At 38.1% G+C, this 25,563-nt stretch overlaps 1 protein-coding gene across 2 annotated transcripts; it reads left to right on the top strand.

Moving 5' to 3' along the window:
* Positions 1-2,500: 2,500 nt before the first annotated feature.
* Positions 2,501-23,323, top strand: LOC100250955 (ion channel DMI1). 2 transcript variants are annotated; one of them, XM_002263282.4, is made up of 12 exons: positions 2,506-3,273; positions 3,519-3,587; positions 4,535-5,164; positions 5,848-6,030; positions 6,256-6,315; positions 6,430-6,633; positions 7,558-7,806; positions 8,460-8,558; positions 18,936-19,130; positions 19,609-19,701; positions 20,714-20,980; positions 22,536-23,323. In XM_002263282.4, exons 1-12 carry the CDS (start codon positions 2,725-2,727, stop codon positions 22,746-22,748), a joined length of 2,811 nt encoding a protein of 936 aa, XP_002263318.2. In that variant the 5' UTR covers positions 2,506-2,724; the 3' UTR covers positions 22,749-23,323. The 2 variants fall into 2 exon arrangements, with proteins under 2 accessions (XP_059597136.1, XP_002263318.2); XM_059741153.1 differs by lacking the exon at positions 22,536-23,323 and having other exon boundaries at positions 2,501-3,273; positions 19,625-19,701; positions 20,714-21,407.
* The last annotated feature ends 2,240 nt before the right edge of the window (positions 23,324-25,563 follow it).

The following is a 25,563-nucleotide window of genomic DNA, read 5'->3' as shown; positions in this document are numbered from 1 at the left end:
TTCGTTTACCACTCAAAAAAAAATTGTCATGGCATGCTTCTTCATTAATAATTTTCTTTAACAAATCTCAGTTGCAAATAGATTATTTTCTGAATATGACAATGATAAATTATTTAATTATATAAAAAATAAATATATTAATTATTTTTTGTAAGGATGATAATGATAAATTATTTATTATAACAATTTTATTATTTTGAACTTTTTAGAAATGCGTTAAATTATATTTTTACATTAAAATATTAATATATTGGTTTTTAGTATATAAAAAAACAAATAGCTTAATACTTACTAGAAATAAAATATTAAAAAAACAAACAACTTAATATTTAATACTATTAAACATTATTTAGTATTAAGTTAAATATAAGTTCTATTTAGAATTAAGCAAAAAAAAAAAAAAACAAATGCCACCTAACACTTTGCACAAACCTACAAAGCTTTTCTCCAAAAACATAAAAAAATTAAACCATTCCACAATCCATCTTCACAGGCCCACAAAATCTCTCTCTAAAAACATCAAAATTGAACTTTATCTCACTAAAACCTCACACACATGGAAAAATTTGCCCTAAAAACGATCAAAAACTCAACTTTCTCCCATTAAAACTTCAGAAACACTAAAAAACCTCTACTCTAAAAACTTCCAAACATCGAGCATCAAATGTAAGTCCAAATTCAAATTCATCATTAGATTTAAACCGAAAGAAAAAGGAGAACAAAATAGTGTGAAGTTTGCAATCAATCCAAGATCAGCAAAACAACATTTAATCTCTTGTAATCACACCCAAACAACAAATAATGCTAAGAGAATTTGGCTAAAAATGAGAATAAAGCAGTGTAAAAAATGAAGATATGGAGATTACAAAAACCTCACATGGACAGTTTCCTCCCAATCCATGCTATTTTAGCTTCGAATGAGCTGTGTCTCATTTCAAAAACCAGCAAAGAATCTCCAGTTTTCCCTCTTCTTTGCTTTTTCTCCAAACACTCTCTACAACTCTCTGTTTTTCTCTCTAAGGTACCAGCTCTTCATTTTTAGCTCTTCACCTCCATAATAGCCCTTTCACTTAAAAAAAAAAAAGGCTCTCTCCTAGTCTAATGATCCCCTTCAAAACAGCTACCTCAATATCTCTAAAAACCCTGCTTACATCTTGCTCATCCTCTCTAAAAAAAAAGCTCATTCACTGGTATTCTGTTTATTTTCTCATTTATGGTCTCTCTCCTCCAATATTTTTCTCTTAAGCCGTTCTCCCATGGTTTTTCAAACCCCCTTTCCTGTAGGGACCCCTCCTCCTGATGACACGTGGTGCGCCTCGCTGTCCGGAGCGACTCCATCCGGACTCCCCAAAGAGAGATACATGGTGCGCTCCCCTATCCGGACTTCCTCAGGTAGAAGCACACGACACTCGCAAACATCACATTCGGACGATAGCATATCCTATCCGGATATGTTGTTTGGATCGTTGACTAAAGTGAGCAAGTCTTACTACGTCATTCTGACAGCCTACCATAGCCCACGTTCCGCCACCTGTAGAGCGAAAGGACAGGAATGATGGCAAGTCACCTCCCACAATCTTTGACAGCCGCCCATAGGGTGATGATGGCCCTGTCACCACCTAGAGGCATCATAACAAGCCAAAAAGTCTTCCCACCATTAAAGAGGGAGGCAGAGCTTCTATCACTATATATATGGACCTTAACACAAGGAGGAAGGTATGCTTGCTGTACCTAGAAAAAGGTCAACTGCTTAATCTCTCTAGACATGGCTGACAAAACCATCTGAGGGTGTGTCCGGACACCCTGTCCGGACATCTTTTGCAGGGACAACTGAACCGGAACTCAATCTTGGTTGAAAATGTGCGTCCACTTGGCAGCTACGTGGATCATCGGGACGCAAGGCCTCAACACTTCCCAGCTTTTCTTTCTTTCCCTCAAAAACCTTTCTCTGAAAAGCTCCTCCTCTTTGTTTTAGCTTCCAGTCCCCTATTTTTCATTTGCTTCCAGTCCCATCCTCCATCCGTTCCCCTACTCACTACTCAGCTAAAGGTCTCCATCCCAACCATCACCATGGCAAGGTGGTGGCATCCTTTGCCACACGTCTTAGCTTGCAACTCACCTGGAAAGCCATTCCCCACTCCAGAAAAATGAAAATCCCAGCTCTTTTCGGGTGACCAACCATCATCCTTTGGTCCAAGAGAGGTCTACAGTTAGTAATAATTGAAAATATGAAAATATTTTGAAAATATCAAAAATAATTTTTAAAAACTATTTTTCATATTTAAGTTTTTAAATATAATTTCGAAGCTAAAATTGTTAAAAACTAGTATAAAAAATTGCTTTTGAAAACGCTTTCAAACAAACCAAAAATATTCTCGAAAAGCTATAAGAGAATTTTCCATGCATGTGAAAAATTCACGTGGAGTTGTATTATTAGTGAAAAGTGAAGCCAAAAAGTAGCTGAAAACGACAAGCAGCTTACTCAGCTCTTACTGCTTCCGCACGCTGCCTACTATGAACCCAATTATTATTATTCCCACTAGATTCAGCTGCCACCACCCCTGCCACTATCAGCACCGCCGTCGCCGCCTCTGCGCCACGGCCACGGCCACGGCCACCACCATCACTCCCACCTGTAAATTTATCTCACAGATTCAAACATTAATGGCCTAATTTTTCCATTTTTTTCTTTTTTTTATTTGTTTTTTTTTTGTTTTTCATAGAATGCCTCAAATCAAAATCCCAAATTCTAACCCTAAACCTAACCCTAACAAGTACGAAAGGCCACCCGTTCTGAAGAAATCACGGACCATTTCCGACGACGTCGTTCCGGCTCCTCACTTTCCTGGTCCTCTCTTCCCTGCTGTTCGCCGCTCCTCCCCATCTCCTCCTCCTCCTCCTCCTCCTCCGGCGTCATCCACGGCTGCCGATGTGTCCGGATTCTCCGATCGTGACTGGCTCTTCCCCTCTTTCCTCGGCCCCCACACCGTGCGGGGCCGCGTTCCCGTCCAGGCGGCTAAGTCGCCCAAGCACGACTTCTCTCACTCTCACTCCGGTTCCCCCAACCGCAGCCGCTCGATGCCGTCCGGGTTAGGCGGCGGCGGGCATGGTGAGATGGTGGAGTCCATGCGCCTAATTGGGGCTCTTCGTTCGAGTACGGAAGTGCCGGAGTCGGAGAAGGAAGCGAAACCGGTGGCGGTTCGAAGTTCTTCTTCGACGGGTTTAAGTGCTCGAAGAGCTCGCGGATTTAAGCGCTCTGTGTATCTCTATTTGGTGAGTTTTTGAACTTATTTTCTTGATTTGTTTTCTGTTTGGTTGGTTGTTGAGAAAGTGGAGGAAAAATGTAAATATGGAGAAAATGAGGAACCAGACTCAACTGAGAAAATGGCTGCAAAAAATTTAAGTGAAAAAGTTCCTTCCCTTAGTGTTTTTTTGCAACTGAAGTAGGTCTAACTGTTGTTATGACTTTTTAGCGGTACATGTTTCTGATGATTTTCTTCATAATCTTTCTTTTGCAGCTCATTTTAACTTGTATATTTTCTGTCTCTTATGCAATTTATCTGCGAAATGAAGTAACAAAACTTCAGGTATGTTTTCTTTTTTCCTTTTGGGATAAATTTGGACTCCCTTTTAGGTATCTTTATTTTCTTGCTAAGTTGAAAGAAGAGAAAGCCTAGTACTACTTGTGTTAGAATTTTGTTTCTTTTTGTGTTTCTGGCAGTTCTTTCCCAAATTAAGTTATAAATTAAGAGAGTGTATGGTAAATCAACTCAATGACTTAATTTGATTTAATAACTTAATTCAAGTCATTAAATAGATTAAGCATATTTGGTAAAACAACTTAATGTCACATCTTGAAGTAAAAAAATAACTTTAAGTATTAAGTTAAAATAGTTAACTTATTCTTAATCTCAAATATTTTTCACCTCATTGGACCATGTTTAGTGAGACTATATTTTACCTCATGACCTTATATTCACAACTTATCTTTTATAGTTATATGTTATGCATCTATAATACTTTAAATATGAGGGTAAATATGTCAATTTGATGATTTAGAATAAATATTAAGTTAATTTTATCAAACAACCATATTACTAAAAGTAAAAATTAAGTAATAAGTTTTAAGTTAATAATTTAAGAATAATTTAACTTAAAGTTAACTTAAGTTATTAAGTACTAAGTATTAAGTTTTACCAAACATCCTTTAAGTTCTAAAAGTTCTTAATTCATCCCAAGTGCTTAGAAATGCTAACCAAGCAAAGAACACTATTGTTAGCCTAGATAGGCCAAGGTGGGCGGGGATGGTGAATATAAATCCTTTTAAACTTCTGATGAATTTAACCATAATTTAGTGCTAGAGAACTTCAAGATGCTTTGACAATTGCTTAGTATTAAAAGGAAAACTAGAGTGAGGAAGGCAAATAAGTATTCATGTGCGTGCACATATATCGGTGTGTTTCTTTCGGTTATTAAAGTAGCATGGGTAACTTTCTTGTAAGCCTTCATGTGATCATATCTAATTCTCTTGCAGGGAGAGATAACTAATCTTCTTATATTGTGTAATGATAAAGATGATGTTCATAATCACAGCTACAAGGTTTTGAAGCTTGGGGATGATGGTTCATCTTCTTATTTTGGTAATGCAGACAGTAGAACAGTTGCTCTGTATACTGTGTTGTTCACACTTGCAATGCCGTTTGTGTTTTACAAATGTCTCGACTATTTTCCCCAAGTGAAGAATCTCTCAAATAGAACAAAGTGTAACAAGGAGGAGGTTCCCTTGAAGAAGAGAATTGCTTATATGGTGGATGTGTGTTTCTCTGTTTATCCTTATGCAAAGCTGCTTGCGCTTCTCTTTGCCACCATATTTCTTATAGGATTTGGTGGCTTGGCACTGTATGCTGTCAGTGATGGTAGCTTAGCTGAAGCACTTTGGCTTTCATGGACTTTTGTAGCAGACTCTGGAAATCATGCTGATAGGGTTGGCACTGGCCAAAGGATTGTTTCAGTTTCTATAAGTTCTGGTGGCATGCTGATATTTGCAATGATGCTTGGGCTTGTTTCTGATGCTATATCAGAGAAGGTGGATTCATTGCGCAAAGGGAAGAGTGAGGTCATTGAAAGGAACCACATATTAATTCTTGGATGGAGCGACAAGTTGGTAATTCTTTGCAGTACTTCTGAACTTTGTGCACCAATTGTCTTGTATTTTTATTGATAATCTTGAAATGATATGCTGATCTTCCTTTGTTTTTGTGATGTTAAAGATGTATGATTGTGGGAATATATCATCTGGCTTTAGCTGTTGCAAGGTTGTCTTGGAGTGATAATTAAATGCATGGAATTTTACTTGGATATAGCCTTGTTAGTTCTTTAAATACTATTATTATCAGTGGGTTACTTTCTGGAGTATGAAGAGTTGTAGAAAGAAAAAACTGAGCTGTCCAAGGAACTGTTTGGTTATGGAGATGGTAACAGCTCCTAGATATGAATAAGTGAATCATGTCTTCATATGGCACATAGGCTTGAGGTCAGTGTATACAGGAACAAAGTTTGTGGTAAAGATTAATTGCTGGGGGCTTGTTGCATTGTTATCATTTCATTTGATCCTATACTTATCCAGTACATTTATTATCAGGTTTCTATAGCCATCTATGTACCACTTGCAAGTGCTAACAGAACATTGGATGTCCTTGAGACTCATGTGTCATATTCTTTGCGTAACTTCTAAGTAGTTGATCTGCTAATTTAAAGAGTTCTACTTCTGAACCTTGAGGTCAAAGTTTAAAGATTTTCCTCTCTGAGAAAAGTTTAAGAGGATCAAGAACCACTGTTTTATTGCAGGGTTCCCTTTTGAAGCAGCTAGCAATAGCCAATAAGAGCATTGGTGGCGGTGTAGTGGTTGTACTTGCAGAAAGGGACAAAGAAGAAATGGAGATGGATATAGCAAAGCTAGAATTTGATTTCATGGGGACATCTGTTATATGCAGAAGTGGCAGCCCTCTTATACTTGCCGACTTAAAAAAGGTATTGGTGCTCTCTCTCTCTCTCTCTCTCGGTATGTGTGTGTGCCTGCATGTGAGAATTTGACTTTATATGCCTAAGAATTTTACTTTTTTAAACCGTATGCTAAGGGTCTTGAGATGTACTCTTGAGGAATATGTGGCCGGGTGCCCCACTCTTGTTTCTCCACCTCTTAGTTTTGCGTTGCTTACTTATCATTTTACTAGTTTTTGGCTTCTATATTCACAGGTTTCTGTTTCAAAGGCACGTGCCATCATAGTATTAGCATCTGATGAAAATGCAGATCAGGTTCTGTTCAATTTTCATTTCACTGATTCTTCTGAGTTACTCTTATAGAAATCTCCTCTTCTCTCCTCTCTCTCTCTCTTGGATTAGTTAATAGGTTCATGTATTTTGTATCAGAGTGATGCACGTGCTTTGAGGGTTGTGCTCAGCCTCACTGGAGTAAAGGAGGGTTTAAAGGGTCATGTAGTTGTAGAGATGAGTGATCTTGACAATGAACCTTTGGTGAAGCTTGTCGGTGGAGAACTCATTGAGACGGTTGTTGCACATGATGTGATTGGACGTTTGATGATACAGTGTGCTCTCCAACCAGGCCTTGCACAGGTAGGTTAATTGAGATGTAGTTATAGTTAAAAGCATGGTTGACGACATTTAAAAATTACCTTGTACCTCCTTAATTCTTAGATATTATTCCGCTGTTAATCTGCATCGTCTTCTGCTCTCCGTATGTTCAAGTGAGATCCACTTTTTGTTGTGAAAATTTTGATCTACGACTGAATCTTATAGTATCCTTAATTTTAAAACAAGGTTCTCTGCCCCTGAAGATACTGCTTACCTGTAATCCTGTGATTGTTCTAGGATATTTTGCCCTTTGATTGCTATATTTGGAGGGATGCTTCATTTATGAAAATTGCCACTGCCCAAAACACTGGTGTTTACCGAGGCTTCATTTATCTTTCTATTTTTTTCTTGATGTACCATTGATATATGGACCTGGGAATTATTATAGTTCGGTATTCTGCTGAGAAAGCTTCTCTTTTGAATCTCTTGTTTGGTTCTGAAATTGATTTTTCATAATTTCATTCATGTAACTTGATGTAACATAAAAGAAATGTTCAGCCTTGTTCAGATCCAATTGCATGCTACATCCTAGACCCCAACTTGCATCAACCTGAACTGTCTATCTCATGTTAGTCGAGTAGCATTATTCTATTTTTTTTTAATTACAATAAAATTACTGGGCATATAGATTATCCATTGAGATTAAATTGTTCCATTGTGCCTTCATTCTAATTTTATGTGTCTTCACTGGGGTCATCGCAGAAGAAAAGGCTTCCATTGAATCCTTTAATGTGATCCTATACTATGAATTTTGCTAATTAGTCACACTATTTTTTTTTTTTTTTTTTTTTTACTTTGTTTACAACAGTTTAACCTGTGATGGTTGCTTATTTGGCTCGACTATATTGTCATCAGGTCCTAACATGTATGCTTGGAATAGATAATCTTTTCTTGTTATTTTGGCAGATATGGGAAAATATTTTGGGGTTTGAGAATGCAGAGTTTTATGTAAAAAGGTGGCCTCAATTAGATGGTATGTGTTTTGAAGATGTCCTTATTTCTTTTCCCGAGGCAATTCCCTGTGGGATTAAGGTGGCTTCAGATGGTGGAAAGATAATCTTAAATCCAGAGGATAATTATGTTCTAAGAGAAGGTGATGAAGTCCTTGTCATAGCTGAGGATGATGACACCTATGCACCAGGCCCTCTTCCAGAGGTCATTCTCTCTCTCTCTCTCTGTGCTGTGAAAATGCAAAACTTTTCTTTGGTTGATGTATTATGCTTCGCTAATTAATTTGCCATGTTTTGTTTAAATACAAGGTCACAGTTGTTCCAACATTTTCTCCACAAAGTTATAGGTCCATTTAGTTGCTTGTAGCACACCATTTCTGTTTCTGTTGGTATATTTTTTTTACTATGCTATTTGTGAAAGGGTTTTTTTTTTTTTTTTTTTCCTTCAAATTGAAAGCAGATATTTTAGATTTACTAGGTTTTCTATATTTGCCAACACACACAAATCCAGTGTATTCCCAAGGGGTGGTTGTATGACTGACATAGGGAAATGTGGTGTATATTAAGTTTTAGTTGTTAATGGCACCATAGAGGGCATTTGGTTTTGTTGATGCATTATTGGTTTTTGGACTTTTGTTTAAGAAGAAAGGCATTAGTGGTAAATGGAATTATTGAGGTGCTGGTGATTGCCATTGCCTTCTCTGGGGCAGTGGCAGAAAACAGACTGGCTTAGTCAGAATGTCAAATGAAAAGAACTATTCATCTTTTCCTTGTCATAATGCAATTGATGCTTCACAGTAGACCAATGTGTTTTGAGTGGTCTTTTATTGTCTGATTTGTCATGCTTTTCCGATGCAGGTGCACAGGGTTCCTTTTCATGGTGTTATCTCTCCCCCAAAATACCCTGAAAGGATACTATTTTGTGGCTGGCGACGTGATATTGATGATATGATTTTGGTAATTCACTCTTACACATCAGAGTTTTCAATGCTACCTTGCACTGGAATTCCTTTTTTTCTTTTTTTTTTTGTGATAAATACCTTTATGATGATTGCATTGGTTAGTTAGTTTGTAGATAACCTACCTTGCACTGGAATTCCTTTTTTTCTTTTTTTTTTTTGTGATAAATACCTTTATGATGATTGCATTGGTTAGTTAGTTTGTAGATAACCTCAAGAATTACATATTCAAGAAACTTAAGGAGTAAACATTGATCATAAAGAGAGAATGTTCATGAATAAGTTAAAAAAACTGGAAACATGGTCCTTCACAATCAAACACTAATATGCCAGGAAATATGCCACAAAATAGATGATGGGACAAGTCACATCTATAAGGAAACTATTATATGGTTTTTCTCCCTCCAACTAGCCAAAAAAAAAAAGTTGTATAAAAGGAATCCTGCCATAAAGCTCCACTTCTTGCACCAAACTCTCAAATGCTACATGTCAGGAGCCTCATTTCATGTAGAAAGGAAGCTAGACAAGTTGAAAATCAATATGGCTGTAGCAATGAGAGCAATGTTTGTGTAAAGGGATACTTCTTGTGTTCAATTGATGAATAGTAAGATGATCAATTGTTAAGCCCTATCCAAATAAAATCTAGGTGAAAGAGTTGCATTTGTCACTCACTGCTTAAAAGGCGAGTTTGAAAACTTGATAAGTGAACCTTGAATATAATGACTGTTTGTGAGTCTCAATGAGAGTCTTAGAAGGCAAATGTTGGTTCTCTGTTGAGTCAAAGTCCTTAGAGATTTCGACTGAGTTTGTGGAAGGTAAGTTGTTGGGCAAGATCACAGGGAGAGGTAGGGGTTTGGTGGTTTGGATCAGGTTTGGAGCCAAAAGTTTGGCTATGTTGCTGAAAGGGTTGAGTCTTGTTGTAAGTTTGTAGAAAGGGGAAGGTTCAAAAAGTTTTGGCTTGAAGGTGAAAAAAGCTTTTTGTTGGAGCTTAGGAGAAACTCAACAGGTAACTTCCTCTTTTGCTTTGTTCGTTCAATGGAGGGTAGGCTTTTTTCACTAGTGTTCCCTGAAGGAAGAGGTTTGATAGGGGGTTGGGCGTTGCTTGCTAATAAGCTTAGAAGCCTTGGTGTGAGGCCCATAGACTTGCTCTCTATAGCTCCCGAGGATACCATCTCGATTAAGGGAGTTTCAGATAAAGGTTTCGTTGAAGGATCTTGTTTTGCAGATGAAGTCAGATATGGCAAGAAGGGTGCAATTGAGGTTGTGTGGATTCAAGTTTGGGTGGGTTGATGTGCTCAACAAAATGAAGGCTTAGGCATTGCTTAGTGGGCAAATGGGGCGATGGGGAGAGCCCTTCTCTTCCTTCCTTAAGATCGTGGGCTAAGTCTTATTGGCATGTGAAAGGGGAGCTACATCTCACATTTTTGAGTGGTCCCCTCATCCTCTTTGAATTTGAGGTTTGTTCAGAGGTGAAGATGGTTTTCAGAAAAGGGCGTGGTTGGTACAAGGGGGAAATTTTTGGCACTCCAAATGGTCTCTTGAGGTAGGGTGTTTAAAAGAAGTGCAGATGGATGAAATTTGGGTAAAAATCTTGGGGCTACCCTTTTTTTTTTTGTGGGACAAAGGATTTTTTAAGCAGTTTGGGGATGCTTGTGGTGGTTTTGTAGCAGTGGGTGAGGACATCGCTGATTGTTGCAAGTTATAGTGGGCAAAGGTCTTGGTGAAGACTAGCTGTTTGCATTTCCCAAGTAGCTTATAGGTCTTGGTGCATGATTTGTGCTTCTCCATTCCTCTTTGGTGGGAACTTTCTCCTGGGGTGTCCATGGTGGTGCAGTTCAGAGGACAACAGCAACAGAAGGTAGGAGATGAAATGGGTGCTACCTCAAGTGTGGTGGTGAGAGTAGGATGGGAGGCTCACTCTTTGGAAAAGGTGGATGGGTGCGTGTCATTCTCCTAAGGGGGTGGGAGTTCTGTTGACGTGAAACAACCCTTTTTCTCTTAGCCGGTGCAGAGAGCGGTTGGAGCTGTGTTAGATTTTGGGAGAACAGGCCTGGGTTGGTCCGCTAACAATACCCGATAGGAGGAGCGGGTTAAATCTTAGAAAGGATCTCTCCTTTGTTTAAAGACCCATGATGCTCTAGGCCTTGATGGAGTGGGTTGGGCGAAGAGTGATGAGGGTTTGGGCTAGCCCAACAAAGGTGTGGGCTTTAAATCCAGAAATGACCCTGGCTCTTCTAGGGCTCATTCTAGTTTGCAAAGGGAAAGAGACTCCTCTCTCTAGACTTGCGCGCTTTCTCTTAGCTTCATAGAGGATGAGGATGACATTTGTTTGTTGTTCTAGAAGAGATCCCCGGTTGCAACTCCCTTTTGCTCGGCCGTCACAAATGAAGCGTTAGTGGAGGAGGTCTCGCATTTTCCAGGTCTGTCCTTTCCTTCCTCTACTTTCCTTGGGTGGGATAATCTCTTTTCTCGCTCTTCTTCTACTCCTTCTCTACCACTTGCCTCATTCTAGTTGGATGAAGCCTTGGGGCTGTTGGTTTGGTGGGAGGATAAGAGCAAGGCCCCTTTGGGAGGAGTTGTAATGGAGCCTGGGCCCTTGAGTGTTATTTAGATAGATGGGCTGACAATAGAGAAGTTGGATTTCAGCAAAAGGATTAGTTGCAACACCGAAACTAGTGGTCTGACCGAGGGGGTTCCTTTCGAGGGTTCGTTTGGTAAATTGTTGGCCTTTAGTAGGTTCATGGGAATGTCGGTTGAAGGTTTTGAGAGCGAAATTTTGGCTCTTTTGCAGAGATTGGAGTCTAGGAAGAAGGGTAGAAGCTCTCATCTTGGAAAAAAGAAAGTTTCAAGCTCGAGGTCTAAATTTGTGAGTGAATTACGCAAGCTTCAGTGTTCTATCAATTATGATTCAACTATAGGGAAAGGAAAAAGGAATGGGAGTTCTTCTAGGAATTTTGCAAATTTTGTTGATGAATATTACAATCCTTTCTTGGAATGTAAGGGGTTTAAATGATGTGGATAAGTAGAAAATGGTGAGAGCTCTTATTAGATCTTAGAGGGTAGACCTGATTTGTTTGTAGGAGACTAAGGTTCAACGTATGTTGGAAATGTTAGTGAGAAAACTGGGTGTAGGCAGATTCTTGAATTGGGAAAGTGTGGATTTGAGAGGTCAATCTGGGGGAATTTTGGTTTTTTAGGATAGTAGAGTTTTGGAGCTTCTGGAGATGGAAATGGGCGTGCATTCTCTTTCTTGTCGGTTTAAGAATTGTGATGACAATTTCATTTGGATATTCTTTGGTGTGTGTGGGTCAGTAGGCAGTGCTGATAGGGAGGAGCTGTGGGTATTACTTAGGGACATCAAGGGGTTGTTGGGCAATCCATGGTGCATTGGTGGGGGTTTTAATGTGTTTAGATTTCTTGGAGAACGGAGAAATTGCTTAAGAATCTCCCCTTCAATGAGGCGTTTCTCGAAGATCATTGAAGAGTTCCATTTGAGGGATTTACCTCTAGTAGGGGGTGCTATACATGGTGTGGTGACCCGAATAATAGATCCTTGTCTAGGCTAGATCGTTTCTTGGTCTTAGAAGAGTGGGAGAGCCATTTTAATGGGCTTTCTCAGAAGTTGCTGCCCAAGCCTACTTTCGATCATGCTCCTATTCTTCTAGATGGAGGTGGGATCAGAAGTGGCAAAGCTCCCTTTCGTTTTGAGAACATGTGGTTGAGAGTGGAAGGGTTCAAAGATTTGGTTAGGAGATGGTGGATGGGCTACACTTTTAGTGGCTTGTTTAGCTACATCTCAGCTTGCAAGCTAAAGGCTCTGAAGTAGGATCTCAAAACATAGAATAGAGAGGTGATTGGGAATGTTTCCTCCAATAATGAGGTTGTCGTCTCTCAGATTGGTTATTGGGATGCCAAAAAAAGAGATTTGGGTCTTTCCCTAAAGAGTCTGAGGCTAGAAGAAGGGTTGTGGAGGATTTCAGTAAGTGAGCAAGCATGAAAGAGATTTCGTGGAGGCAGAAATCAAGGCAACTGTGGTTGAAAGAAGGTGATAGAAACTCACGGTTTTTTCACTCGATGGCTAATGCCTGGAGAAGGAGGAAGTTTTTGGTTGTTATCAAAGTGAATGGAAGAAGGTTGATAAGGGAAGATGAGGTAAAGGAGGAGGTGGTTAACGCTTTCCAAAGAGTTGTGTTAGAGACTGATGAATGGAGGCCAAGTATTAATGGGCTACCCTTCTTGGTTCTGGACAGTGAAGAAGCAAGGGCCTTGGAGAATCATTTTTTGGAAGAAGAGGTCCTTGTAGCCCTTTCCAATTTGTGCGAGGATAAGGTGCCGAGTCTGAACGGGTTCTCCTTGGCCTTTTGGAAATTTTGTTGGGACATTGTTAAGCTTGAAGTGATGGGTTTCTTTGCTGATTTTTATCATTCGGGTCTTTTTGAGAGAAGCCTTAACGCCACTTTTATTGTGCTCATTCCTAAGAAAGAGGGTGTTGAGGATTTGAGGGACTTTCGCTTGATTAGTTTGGTGGGGAGCCTTTATAGGCTTCTAGCTAAGGTTTTGGCTAACAGGTTAAAAAGAGTGGTTGGGAAAGTAGTTTCAAACTCCCAACATGCTTTTGTGAAGGGTAGCAAATCTTGGATGCAGTCCTCATAGCAAATGAGGCCTTAAACTCAAAGGCTAAAGAGCTCAGAAAGGGGATTCATCTGCAAAATGGACATTGAAAAGGTTTATGACCATGTGAACTAGGAGTTCTTATGGGCAGTCAATGAAAAAATGGGCTTTAGGGCTAAGTGGGTTAGGTGGATGAGGTGGTGCATTTCCACTATTCATTTTTCGGTTTTGATTAATGGAACTCTTACTGGTTTCTTTGCAAGTTTTAGAGGTCTAAGATGGGGAGACCCCCTTTCCCCCTTTCTTTTCATTTTGGTAATGGAGGTGCTCTTTAGTATTTTGAAGAAGGCTATGGAAGGAGGCTTCATTTAGGGTTTCTCGGCTAGTGGGAGAGGAGGTGTGGGTAGGGTGGTGATCCATCTCCTTTTTGACAATGACACTTTGAATTTCAGTGACTTAAATAAGGAGCATTTAAAGGCTTTGAGTTGGGCGTTCATGTGGTTCAAGGCGATTTTTGGCTTAATTGGATGAAAACGAGCTAATCCTAGTAGGGGAGGTTTCTAATACAAAGGATTTGGCTAGGGTGGTGGGATGCAAAGTGGGCTCTCTCCCTTCTACTTATTTGGGCCTCCCTTTGGGAGCCTCTTTCAAATTTGTTCAAGCTTGGGATGTAGTGGAGGAAAGATTTCAGAAAAGACTTGCTTTGTGGAAGTAATAGTATTTATCAAAAAGAGGGAGATTGACTCTATTAAAGAGCACTTTATTGAACCTGCCAATATATTTCATGTCTATATTTGAGACCCCTCATAAGGCGAGTCTTAGATTGAAGAAGATCCATAGGGACTTTTTTTTGGGGGGAGGAGAGCTCCAAAGAAAGCCTTATCTTGTAAGCTGGTTAGCTTTTGGCTTGGATAAAAAGGAAGAGGCTCTGGAAGTTAGAAAGTTACCTTTTCTAAATAAAGCCCTTCTTTGGAAGTGGTGTTGCAGATTTTCTTTTGAGAATGATTCCTCTTGGAAATAGGTGGTTATGGGGAAGTATGTAGAGGAAGAGTGGGATTGGTGCTCTAGGACTTCGACGAAAGGTTATGGGGTGGGTCTTTGGAAGGTGATTCGGTGTAGGTGGAAGGGGTACAATGACAAGATTGGCTTTAGGGTGGGAAATGGAAAAATGGTGAGGTTTTGGAAAGATAGGTGGTGTGGGGAGGAACCCTTAACTATGACTTTTCTAGAGTTGTTTTCAATTGCCACTGATAAAGAAGTCTGGGTAGATCAGATGTGGGAGCAGGTTAGGGAAGTGGGTTGTTGGAATCTAGTGTTTACAAGACAGATAAATGGTTGAGAATTAGGTGAGGTGGAAAGGTTGCTTAGAAGGTGGCAAGGGCAAGTAATCAGAGGAGTAGAGGATCCTACGGTTTGACGGTTTTCAAAGGGAGACACTTTTTCAATCAAATCTTTCTTCTCCTCCTTAGCAGGTTGTTACTTGAAAAGTTTTCCCATAAGCATGGTGTGGAATCCTTGGGTGCCAATGAGAGTTAGCTTCTTTGCTTGGGAAGCAATTTGGGAAAAAATTCTTTAAATCTACAAAAAATGAGGGGTTGGAGTCTTCCTAATAGATGTTACTTGTGTAAGGGTGAAGATGAGTAAACAAACCATATTCTCTTTCACTGTCCTAAGGCAATCGTGTTGTGGCACCTTATTTTTGCCATTTTTGGTGCATAGTGGGTAATGCCGTTCTCAATCAAGGATGTCCTCATTAGTTGGTGGTGTGCCTTTGTTGGGAAGAAAAGAAAGAAGGCTTGGAAAGCAACTCCTTTGTGCTTGTTTTGGAGCTTATGAAGGAGAGAAACCGAAGAGCCTTCGAAGACTTTGAACTAACAAACCACGCTATTTTACACTCCTTTATGTACATGTTTTTGGAGTGGTCAGCGTACATATAGAGTTCAGTTCTTTGTCCTTTTTTGACTCCATAGATTGATTAGGCTATAAGTGAAGCAAGGGTGTTGTTTTTTCTCTATCCCTTCCTTTTTTGGGGCCTTGTATATATCGTGTATACTTTAGGCACTTTTGATACAATTGCTTTACTTATCAAACGAAAAAAAAAAGGTGAGTTAAATAATAGGCTAGCTTCTAGGTTAGACCAGTTTCTTGTTTCTAAAGATTAGGAGAATCAATTCAACGACTTGTTCCAAATCGTACATCTAAAACCAGTCTCGGATCATGCCCGTATCTTGCATGATGGTGGTGGAACAAGGAAAGGAAAAACACCTTTTAAATTTCAAAACATATGGTTGAAAGTGGAAGGTTTCAAAGAGTTGATCAGGAACTAGTGGGAGGGTTACGATGTACAGGGTACCTTTAGCCCCATTTTGGTAGGTAAGCTTAAAGCTTTGAAGTAGGATCTTAAAAGTTTGGAATAAGGAGGTTTTTGGGATGCAAAGGAAAGAGAAAGGTCTCTCACAATAGAGGAAAGGGAGGTTAGAAGGGGGGTGGTGGAGGACTTTAAAAAATGGGCAACATTGGAGGAAATCTCCTGGAGACAAAAATCAAGAGTGCTTTGGATAAAAGAGGGAAATAAGAATGCTGATTTTTTTCACAAAGTGGCTCAAAGATGAAGAAGTTTTATGGCCAAGATAAGGGTGAATGGTGAAATGTTAATTGAGGAAGTTGAAATGAAAGAAGGTGTAAATGCTTTTTGCATGATTCTTTGTGAGTCATCCCTCTCCCCCTTCCCCCTCTGAAGAGGAGGTCCTTACTGCTTTATCTAGCTTAAGTGGAATAAAGCCCTTGGTTTGGATGGCTTCTCCATGAAATTTCATGATTTAGGGACCTTTTAGAGGAGTTTAAATGTCGCGTTTATAGTTTTGGTTCCAAAGAAAGTGGGGCAAAAGACCTAAAGGACTTTAGACCAATTAGCTTGGTAGGAGACTTATTCAAGCTACTAGCAAAGGCCCTAGCCAATAGTTTGAAGAAAGTGGTGTGTAACTTAGTCTTCGATTTTCAATATTTTTTTTTGGCAAGGAGATAAATTCTAGATGTTGTTTTGATAGCAGATGAGGACATTGTCTCTAAACTTAAAAGCAATTGAAGAGGGATCATTTGTAAGTTTGATATTGAAAAGGCCATATGTAAGTTGGAGGTTTTTTATTTATTTATTTTTTATTTTTTTGTGTAGTTTTGGAAAAAATGGGTTTTAGCTCAAAGTGGATTAGTTGGATTAGATGGTGCATCTCTACAATTCGTTTCTCTATCTTAGTCAATGGGTCCTCATCAGGTTTTTTCCAAAGCTCTAAGGGTTTGAGACAAAGAGAACCTTTATCCCCTTATTTATTCATCTTGGCAATGGAGCTCTTTCCCATATCCTTACGAGGGCTTAGGAGGATTGATGACTTTTTAGTAAGGGGAAGAGATGGAGTAGGGGTGGAGGTATCCCATTTGTTATTTCCAAACATTACCCTCATTCTTGGTGATGCTAGTAAGGAGAACCTAGAGTACTTGAGTTAGGTCTTTATATGGTTTGAGGCTTTATCAAGGTTAAAGGTTAACATGAAAAAAAGTGAGTTGATCCTTGTTGGGGATGTCTCAACTCTAGAGGATCTTGTTGGGTTTTAGGTTGAAGGTGGGTGTTCTCCCAACCACCTATTAAGGCTTTCCATTGGGAGCCCCTTACAAGTCTTCTAGGGTTTGGGAAGGGGTGGAAGAAAGATTTTAGATAAGGCCTGCTTTGTGGAAGAGACAGTATCTATCAAAAGGTGGAAGGTAGACTTAGGTAAATAGTTCTTTGTCCGGCTTGTTGATTTATTTCATGTCCCTTTTTGTCATCCCTAATAGGGTAATTGTTAACTTGGAAAAGATTCAAAAGGACTTTTTATGGGGGGAGGTGGGCTTTGGAATAAAAGCCACATTTGGTGAATTGGTCTATTGTTTACTTGGAGAAACAAAAAAGGGGCTTCGATATTAGAAATTTATCTATCTTTAATAAGGCTCTTTTGGGAAAATGGTCTTGGAGATTTGTAAGTGAAAAAAATCCTCTTTGGAAATGGGTAATTGTAGGAACGTTTGGGCAAGAAGGGGGGTGGTGTACTAAAGAAGTGAGAGCAGGGTGTGGATTGTAGGTGTGAAAGGCAATTAGAGGTATTAGGAGGTTTTCAAGGATTAATGTGGTTTTAAGGTTTAAGGTTGGGTTTGGGAACCGACTGAAGTTTTTGAATGACAAGTGGTGTGGGGACATGCCTTTGATAGAATCATTTTCAGAGCTCTATTCTATAGCTTCTTCAAAAATTGCTTAGGTGGGTGACCTTTGGGATGGTGGTAGTTGGAGTCCTAGGTTTATAAAGCAGATGGATGATTGGAAATTAGAAGAGGTACAAGTCTTTTTTGGGAGGTTGTATGAACACTCCATTACTTTGGGGCTTGAGGATATTATGATATGGTTGGTTACAAAGAACAGTATTTTTTCAGTTAAGTCCTTCTATTCCTCTTTGGCAAATAGGAGAGCAGAACTTTTCCCTTATGGCATAATATGGAGTTCTTGGGTGTCATAGAGAATTAGTTTTTTTGCTTGGAAAGCAACTTGAGCTGCAAGTTTGACTCTAAATCAGACCAAAAGAAGGAGTTAGAGGATTCCTAATAGATGCTACATATGCAAAGCAGAAGAAGAAATAGGCGACCATATTCTCATTCATTGTATGAAAGCACGCATTTTGTGGCAATTGATTTATATGGTTTTTGGTGTACAGTGAGTGATGCACTCTTCAATTAGAGGGGTTCTGTTGAGCTGGTGTGGATCCTTTGTTGGAAAAGAAGAGAACAAAGGCTTGGAAGGTTGCTCTGTTGTACTTGTTTTGGACCATATGAAGGGAGAGAAATAGGAGAGCTTTTGATAATTGTGAAAGCATGGACTAAACAATTAAAAAAAATTTATTGTGTCTTTTTTGGGATTAGGTTTAAATTGTATATTGGGGATGATTCTTTATCATTGTTAGACTTTGTGGATTGATTGGGCTTTCCATAGGGTGCAATTGTTGGTTTTTATGCCTTCGCACCTCTATTTTGGCCTTTTAGTTGCTTTGTATATGTTGTGTATGCCTCTTGTTTTTTATGTTTAATACAATCCTTTATTACTTATCAAAAAAATTAGTATTATTATTATTATTTTAATTTGCTTTACTCTAAACCGCTCAAGGTAGCTTTTCCTGCTTGGGTGTTATGCAATTATTGGCATTGGCAACACCATCCATATTTACTCTTTTGTCAAATAACATTGGCAAGTTTTAATCTTTTTCATAGATAGGCTTTTTAGGTGCTTTCTTTATTAATGTATATACATTTTTGTTTGCCTATCAAAAAAAAAAAAGAAAAAAAAATACATGTAGGCTTTGGCAACATTGTTGGAAAGCTTTTACAATAATTGTGCTGAACTAGATGAAATAAGGAAAAATGATATTAGAGCAGGAAACAAGAGAGATCATTAATTTAATCAAGCCATGAGAAGTGAATTAGATCAAGTCATAGAATTCAAGACTCTTATAACATTTTCTTATAAAGTGCAAGACCTGTTATCTAGTTTCTTTCTCTAACTTAGTTATTTATGTTAATTCTCCTACTTCTGGCTTGTGCGCTAATCTTCTTCATTTTCCTAAACTTGTCATTCTTTGTAATAGTGTCAAAACCAAGCATTTTTTTTCCCATTACTATTTGCTGTAAAGTTCATCTTTAAATTCATTTTCATTGACTTGATCTGTTGTCTGCAATTGCTACTTTTTAGGTATTAGAAGCATTTTTGGCTCCAGGTTCAGAGTTGTGGATGTTCAATGAGGTTCCCATAAAAGAAAGAGAGAAGAAGCTTACTGACGGTGGATTTGATATTTTTGGATTGGTAAATATAAAACTTGTCCACCATGAGGGAAATGCTGTAATCCGACGGCATTTAGAGGATCTTCCTCTGGAGACTTTTGATTCTGTAAGTTTCTCTTGTTGTTTTAATTGTTGCTGTTGTGTGTGTGACACGGCCTAACCTTAAGACAATCTCACAAACACTAACTTGATCATTCAACCTCCTGCTTTCAAACAATGCACTTGTTAGAAATAGAAATGATCATGGCATTTGCCTGCCAGTTAAGTGATCTGTGGCTAGAATGTTTTATTGGGTGTTCTAGATGAAACATTTGAACTTGAACAAAGCTGTAGATCCTTAAACCTCTTTTATGGGAATCAGTTGCCCCCCAAGCATACTGGTGTGGGACAAAATAACTACACTAAGAATTTTCCTTCTCTAAAACACACCTGTATCATCCTATAGCTAATTGTGCACACACTTTCAGCATGTCTGGTAAATTAGTTGTTTTTAAGGATGCAGGCTTTTATTTGAATAAAGTAAACTCCTTCTGAATTCTCTGTTAATTTATTTCCCACTATTTGTAACTAACTCTAAGGGACAGATATTAATTCTTGCAGATGAGTCTCTCGAGGACTCCATTGTGCATTCCGATTCACGATCTCTTGCCACACTCCTTCTTATACGAGATATTCAGGTACTACTATTGCTGTTATTTGATCATGCTTAGGTCAATGCCAATAGGTTTGGATTTAAAACAAGTAAAAAAATGTTGGTATATCATATAAAAGCTTGATCTGTTTTCACATTTTTAACCTGGATGAGATGAACTATCCAATATGTTAGGTTGTAGGGGTCTTTTTCTTCTCAAAACATTTGTATGATTCCTTGTTGGCAATGAGTTAGGGTTTCTAGGAAAATGTGGTATTGTTTCTTGTGGCCAACAAACCAGATAATTTCAGATGTCTTATGAGGTGTTGCACACTCATTCAAGTATATTTTGACAAAGAGAACCTAACACTTTCCTATCCCATTTTCCTTCATTTCTTTGTTCCTCCTTTGCTAGTCTGACAATCAGATGCTGACTGTAGGTCTGGACCTCTTCTGCCTCCTACCAATTTTCATCTGGATCTAAATTCTTTTCATATGGATATAAACCATTTTGTGGTGCCAATAAATAGCATGGCAAGATTTCTGCCAGTTGGATAGGTAACAGTTATTTGAGCCCAGGTTGGATGTTTGACAGCATTTTGGAGTCGTTCACTAATTCTTCTCTTATCTAGAAATGTTCCCACTATTTTTCTGAAGCAAGCAACTTTTCTTGTTGCATTTATAATTGGATCAATTAACCCTTATTCTTTCTTTTAACTCATCTTTCGGGGAAACCACTTGTTTTGGTTCATTTTGATGGTGTGTTAAGTCCAATACTGCAAGGAAGGGCTATATCCTTCATGCAGTGTTTATTTTTGGCCTCAGTGCTGTGATATAGGTTGTGTAAACTGGTGGTTAATCATGTTCTGTTCTTAGATGTGTGATTTTAATGGATTTACAGTTGAAATTGGTATTAGTAAGCTACTCTCTGTGTCAAATTTTTACTAATGAATTGTTTGTTTCCCATCCAAAAGGGCTACTTTCTTCCTCTTAACTCATTCGTGCTTGGAATTTCTTTAACTCTCCATAAAAGTTACCTGTTCTGTCATGAATTGCAGTCAAAGCGCCTTCCTGACAGAGATACAAAGTCGGCTGCTTCACGGCATTCAGGGTTCTCTCACAGCTCTTGGATCTGTGAAATGCAGCAAGCTTCAGACAAATCAATAATTATTAGTGAAATTCTTGATTCTAGAACAAGAAACCTGGTGTCAGTGTCCAGAATCAGTGACTATGTCCTATCAAATGAGCTGGTGAGCATGGCACTAGCAATGGTAGCTGAAGACAAGCAAATCAATCGTGTTCTGGAGGAACTGTTTGCTGAAGAGGTACCCATGCATACTGCCAATTTTTAATATTGCCATTGGTATGATTATGTCTTTAAATTTATTTAAAAACTTTATAGAGGATCTAGCAAGTTACATGCAATTTCTAAAGACTGGAAATGGAAGGATAAAAGAGTTAATTAAGGTCTCATTTGGATACACTCCCTAATCTTTGTTTTTAAAAATAGAAAGTGATCTATCTATTGAAAAAAAAAATAGAAAATGGTAAGAGCTTGTTAGGGTGCTTAGTTGGTTAGGGCGAACTTTAGGATGTGTGGTAGAGGCACATGGTTGCGGGTTCGATTACCTGGTGCTGGTTGTGCCAGGTGTAGTTAGCACCCCAAGTTTCGGGTCCCCATGGAGAGTCTGAAGAGCCCTTTCCATGGGAGGTTTCTCTATTATTTAAAAAAAAAAGAAGTGGTAAGAACTTTAATATAAAACCAGAAACTCCTATACAAAAAGTATTTTGCTTGTCTTTAAAAATTACTTAAATTTTTAAAAAAATTTTATACAGTTTTTAAAAACCATTACCTTCTTAATGTAGGTTTGTAAGAGCTTGTTTGTTTTATTTAGAAGTTATTACTATTTTTTTTTTCAGAAACAGAAAATAGAAGTGTATTCAAACCAATGCTAAGTTAATTCTCTATTTACTAAAGCCTAAAATATTTTATAAGGTGAAAGGCTTTTCATGTAAAAATCCTTACCAGCAATTCAGGTCTTAACATGTTTTTTTCTTTTCCAAAATTAACTCACAGAATTGAAACCCTTTTGGAGAATCCTTCTCTTGAGCCAAGAAAACTTTAGGGTATGGTGGAGAATTATTTTTTAGAACAGTTTTCTATTTTTCAGAACAAAAAACATAGAAAACACGTTTGACAACTTAAAACTGTTTTTTGTTTTTTGTTTTTAAGAACAAAAAACAGGATATATTCAGATAACATCCTTTATTTGTTTTCACTTGTTTTCTAAGAGTTGTTTTAAGAAATAATTATACAAACATATAGAATGATTAAAAATAAAATACTAGATATAAAAAATATTTTTAAAACATATTTTAAAATATTAAAAATATGTTAAAAACATTTTAGGTTTTCAAATGAACTTTTGTTATACAAAAATTAGAGAACAATTTCATAAAACTATTTTTCAAAATTGTTTTTGAAAATGGTTACCAAACAGGCCCTTGCCTCCTTTTTTCTTAAATTGCCTCATGAATTGCAAATTATCTTCTTCCTCTACTTCAAAAATTATTTAAAATGTTGTCATAAAATAATCTGCACAAACTTGAGGGAGAGCTGTAAGGTAGGATCAAATTTAATTCAAATGGAAAGAACAAACTAGGAGAAGAAAACAATTTACAGTCTCCATATTTTTATACTTGAGTGGTACATGGTAATTTGTATATTAAGGCCTGGATAGAGCTGCCATCAATCTTGTCAGTTGACACTTCTGGTAGACATGCCTGTTGTATATGTGTGTGTGTGTTAACTTTGTGTATTTCTCGGGTGGGGTTGTGGATGAAATCTGATTTTTACACTCTACTGGTTCTTTCTTGCAGGGGAATGAAATGTGTATAAGACCAGCAGAATTCTATCTATTCGACCAGGAAGAGCTCTGTTTTTACGAAATAATGATTAGGGGTCGTCAGAGACGGGAAATTGTGATTGGTTATAGGCTTGCAACCACAGAGCGTGCCATAATCAACCCTCCTGACAAATCAAAACGACGAAAATGGTCGATTGAGGATGTTTTTGTTGTCATCTCCATATAGATGAATGACAAGGAAACTAGACAACCAGTTCATACCAAACACCCCAAAAACCACTCTCCCCCAACTCGATTCTTTCCATTCCACGATTCAACCAACCATACCATTATTCATAGGAACAACTCACCCTTACAATTCCATTGCAAAAGTTTAAAGATTTTCCCAGGATAGTGACAGAAACTGCTGTTCCACTATTAATCTTGATTCACCTTGTTAACTTAGTCTGTACGGGAAGAGAAAACTCACCATGATATAGGGAGATAATGGGAAGGATGTTAGATTCTACTTACTTGAAGATGGCTCTGGAAAAAAAAATGTTGTACAAGGTTTTAGCAAATAGTCATTGTGAAAAATGAGAAGATTTGTTGTAGGTGGTACTTGTATTCACTGATGGCAAATCTCATTTGTGACATTTTTGTCTTTGACAGGCCTTTGGAAAAAGATTTGATTCCATTGTAGCATCCTTGAGAACAATGACTGCAAAGCTAGAATGAGAACACAAAGGCTTTTATGTATGCATACATAGCATGTGATTGTTATATTATTGAATGGATTAAGTTCTTAATCTTAATTTCTCATATCTTTGCAGATGTGTTAATGGTTCTATTTATGCACCATTTGCTATTATCATGGCTGAAATATGGAGTATAAATTGATTTGTTTTTAGAACTGTTTTCAGATATAAAATTATTGTGAACTCATTGTGTATATCCCTCTAATCCAAAAGTTTGTTTTTCATTTATTCTTTGAATTTCTGATTATTTATAAGAATGCTATATAACTATTGCTTTCAAAAATTTGAATCTTTGAGTAATTGATTTTTTTGCGGGTTTTTAAAAATCATTATATTTTCAATGTATTTTTTTATGACTTATTATATTTCATATAAAAGTTATTATTGCAAAAAAATGGAAAGTATATTCAATACATTAATTTAACCAAAATTAAAAATTTGAAATCTTGATAATAATTTTAAAAAGTGTTTATAGTCTTTCTAATAATTAAATAATAATTTTTTAAATGTTAAAAAAGTTAAAAATATTTTTTAGAATTACCGTAAAACACTCTCTAAATTGATATCATATTAAACTACCGATTAAGATAATATCTCAAAATGAAACTAAAGGTTATGTTTATATAGACCCCTTTTAAGCTAGCCACCCCGAGGAGAAAAACTTTGGTGTTTTTGGAGAAGTGGGGGACTACTCCCATGCTCAACTGCATGGGACGCGTAGCCTTAGACGCAACCACCTCGCCATGGTGGTGGTTGGAGTTTCAGGAGGGAGAATGATGATCTGAGCAGGCAGGGGAGTCGGTAGGAATTGATGAACCAAGAACAGTGGAACGGGTAGGAGCTGAGAAGAGGGGGTTCTTTTGGGTGAGATCTGGAAGGAACGAGGAGAGAAAAAGGGAGGAAAGAAAAAAGGAAGGAGAAGCAAGAGAGGAGCTCGTCAGTAGGGTCCAGATATGATTTCATCATTCTATGGTATTTTCTCATTTCATACTGTTCTATTCTGGTTCTTACTATTTTTTTTTAGTTTATTTACTGATTGGTGTGGATGTCATAGGCCACTCATTTGTTTTGTGAGATTCTGGGTATGCTTGTTTTGTTTTTAGATTTATTTTGGGTGTTTTTGGCTCCTCTTGATAGCATCAGATGCTCTGTTTTTTTTTATAACTTGATGTATCAAAACCATGCTCTTATTTTCTCTGGATTCCACCGACTCCTAGCTCTTTGACAGTCTATGACATAGGGTTGGATACATACTCTATTTTTACGTTTTTATTCTTCCATGTTCAATCCCTTGTTTCTCTCCGGGGTGTAAGGATCTCATTTGGGTTGGCCATCTTGTTTGAGGGTGATTATGGGAAAACTCCATGAGGGTCACTTTTCATAACAGTTGAGAATTATGGGTTTGAGTGACTACTCTTCCGGTAGTTCCACACATGCGCCGACAGACCCAAGTGCTCAGGGTGGTGAAGATGTCTACAACAACAAGGTTCTTCTGAATGGTTCAGGTACACCTCTTGGTTAGTCTTCTAAAGGAAAGTTTTCGGAATTTAATGCATCTTTGGCTCCTAAGAGGTCATCTTCTACCCATGGTCGTCCTTCACCTGCCATACCCATAACCATACCCATACCACTATTCTTCAAATGCCCACTAACCCACTTCTCTCACTAACCCATTCCCCATGAACCTAAAAACTCATCTATCTCATTACCCCTCCTTCACACTCCCCGTACCCACCACATGCATATAAATTCATTCCATTTCACCACTGTCTCTCTATACCCGTCTAATCATTCCTCCCCTTTAACCCATTTCCCTCATCATTTTTTTCATTCATTTCACTGCAAAACCCATTACCTACCATTTTACCCGTTCCACCCTTCCTTCCTCACCCACCTTGTTCTCTATTTTCCCACGTGCATGGAGCTTTACACGTATGGTCATCTCCACCTTTTCATTCCTCATATATTTCATACTTCCCTTATTTCCTATAAATCCATTTATCTCACCACCCCTTCCCATTCGTACCCACGGGTTTTCCATCCTTCATGCTCACCACCCCTCACACCCAAGCTCACCACCTCATCTTCCCTAACCTTCCATGCACATCACTATTTCTTTAATGCTCTTTAACCCATCTTTCATATCTACTAAACCTATTTTCACTAACCTCCTATCTTCCATCAAACCTATAACTTCACACCCACCAAACCCTTAAACCCATTTCTCTCACTACCCATTACTCCACCCGACGTTAATCTCTACATGCATGGCTTCATTTCATCACCTCATCCACCCGAACCTGT

The sequence above is a fragment of the Vitis vinifera genome, chromosome 12 (assembly GCF_030704535.1).
Source record: "Vitis vinifera cultivar Pinot Noir 40024 chromosome 12, ASM3070453v1".
In the NCBI taxonomy this organism is placed as follows: domain Eukaryota; kingdom Viridiplantae; phylum Streptophyta; class Magnoliopsida; order Vitales; family Vitaceae; genus Vitis; species Vitis vinifera.
Note: the sequence above shows the minus strand (reverse complement) of the source record. Positions and strands in the feature narration are given on the sequence as shown.

Excerpts from the sequence above, each read along its gene's own strand:
- LOC100250955 (XM_002263282.4), top strand. The coding sequence starts at position 2,725 with ATGCCTCAAATCAAAATCCCAAATTCTAACCCTAAACCTAACCCTAAC. Across the intron at positions 3,588-4,534 it reads ATGAAGTAACAAAACTTCAG|GGAGAGATAACTAATCTTCT; the intron begins GTATGTTTTCTT and ends ATTCTCTTGCAG. Across the intron at positions 7,807-8,459 it reads CACCAGGCCCTCTTCCAGAG|GTGCACAGGGTTCCTTTTCA; the intron begins GTCATTCTCTCT and ends TTTCCGATGCAG.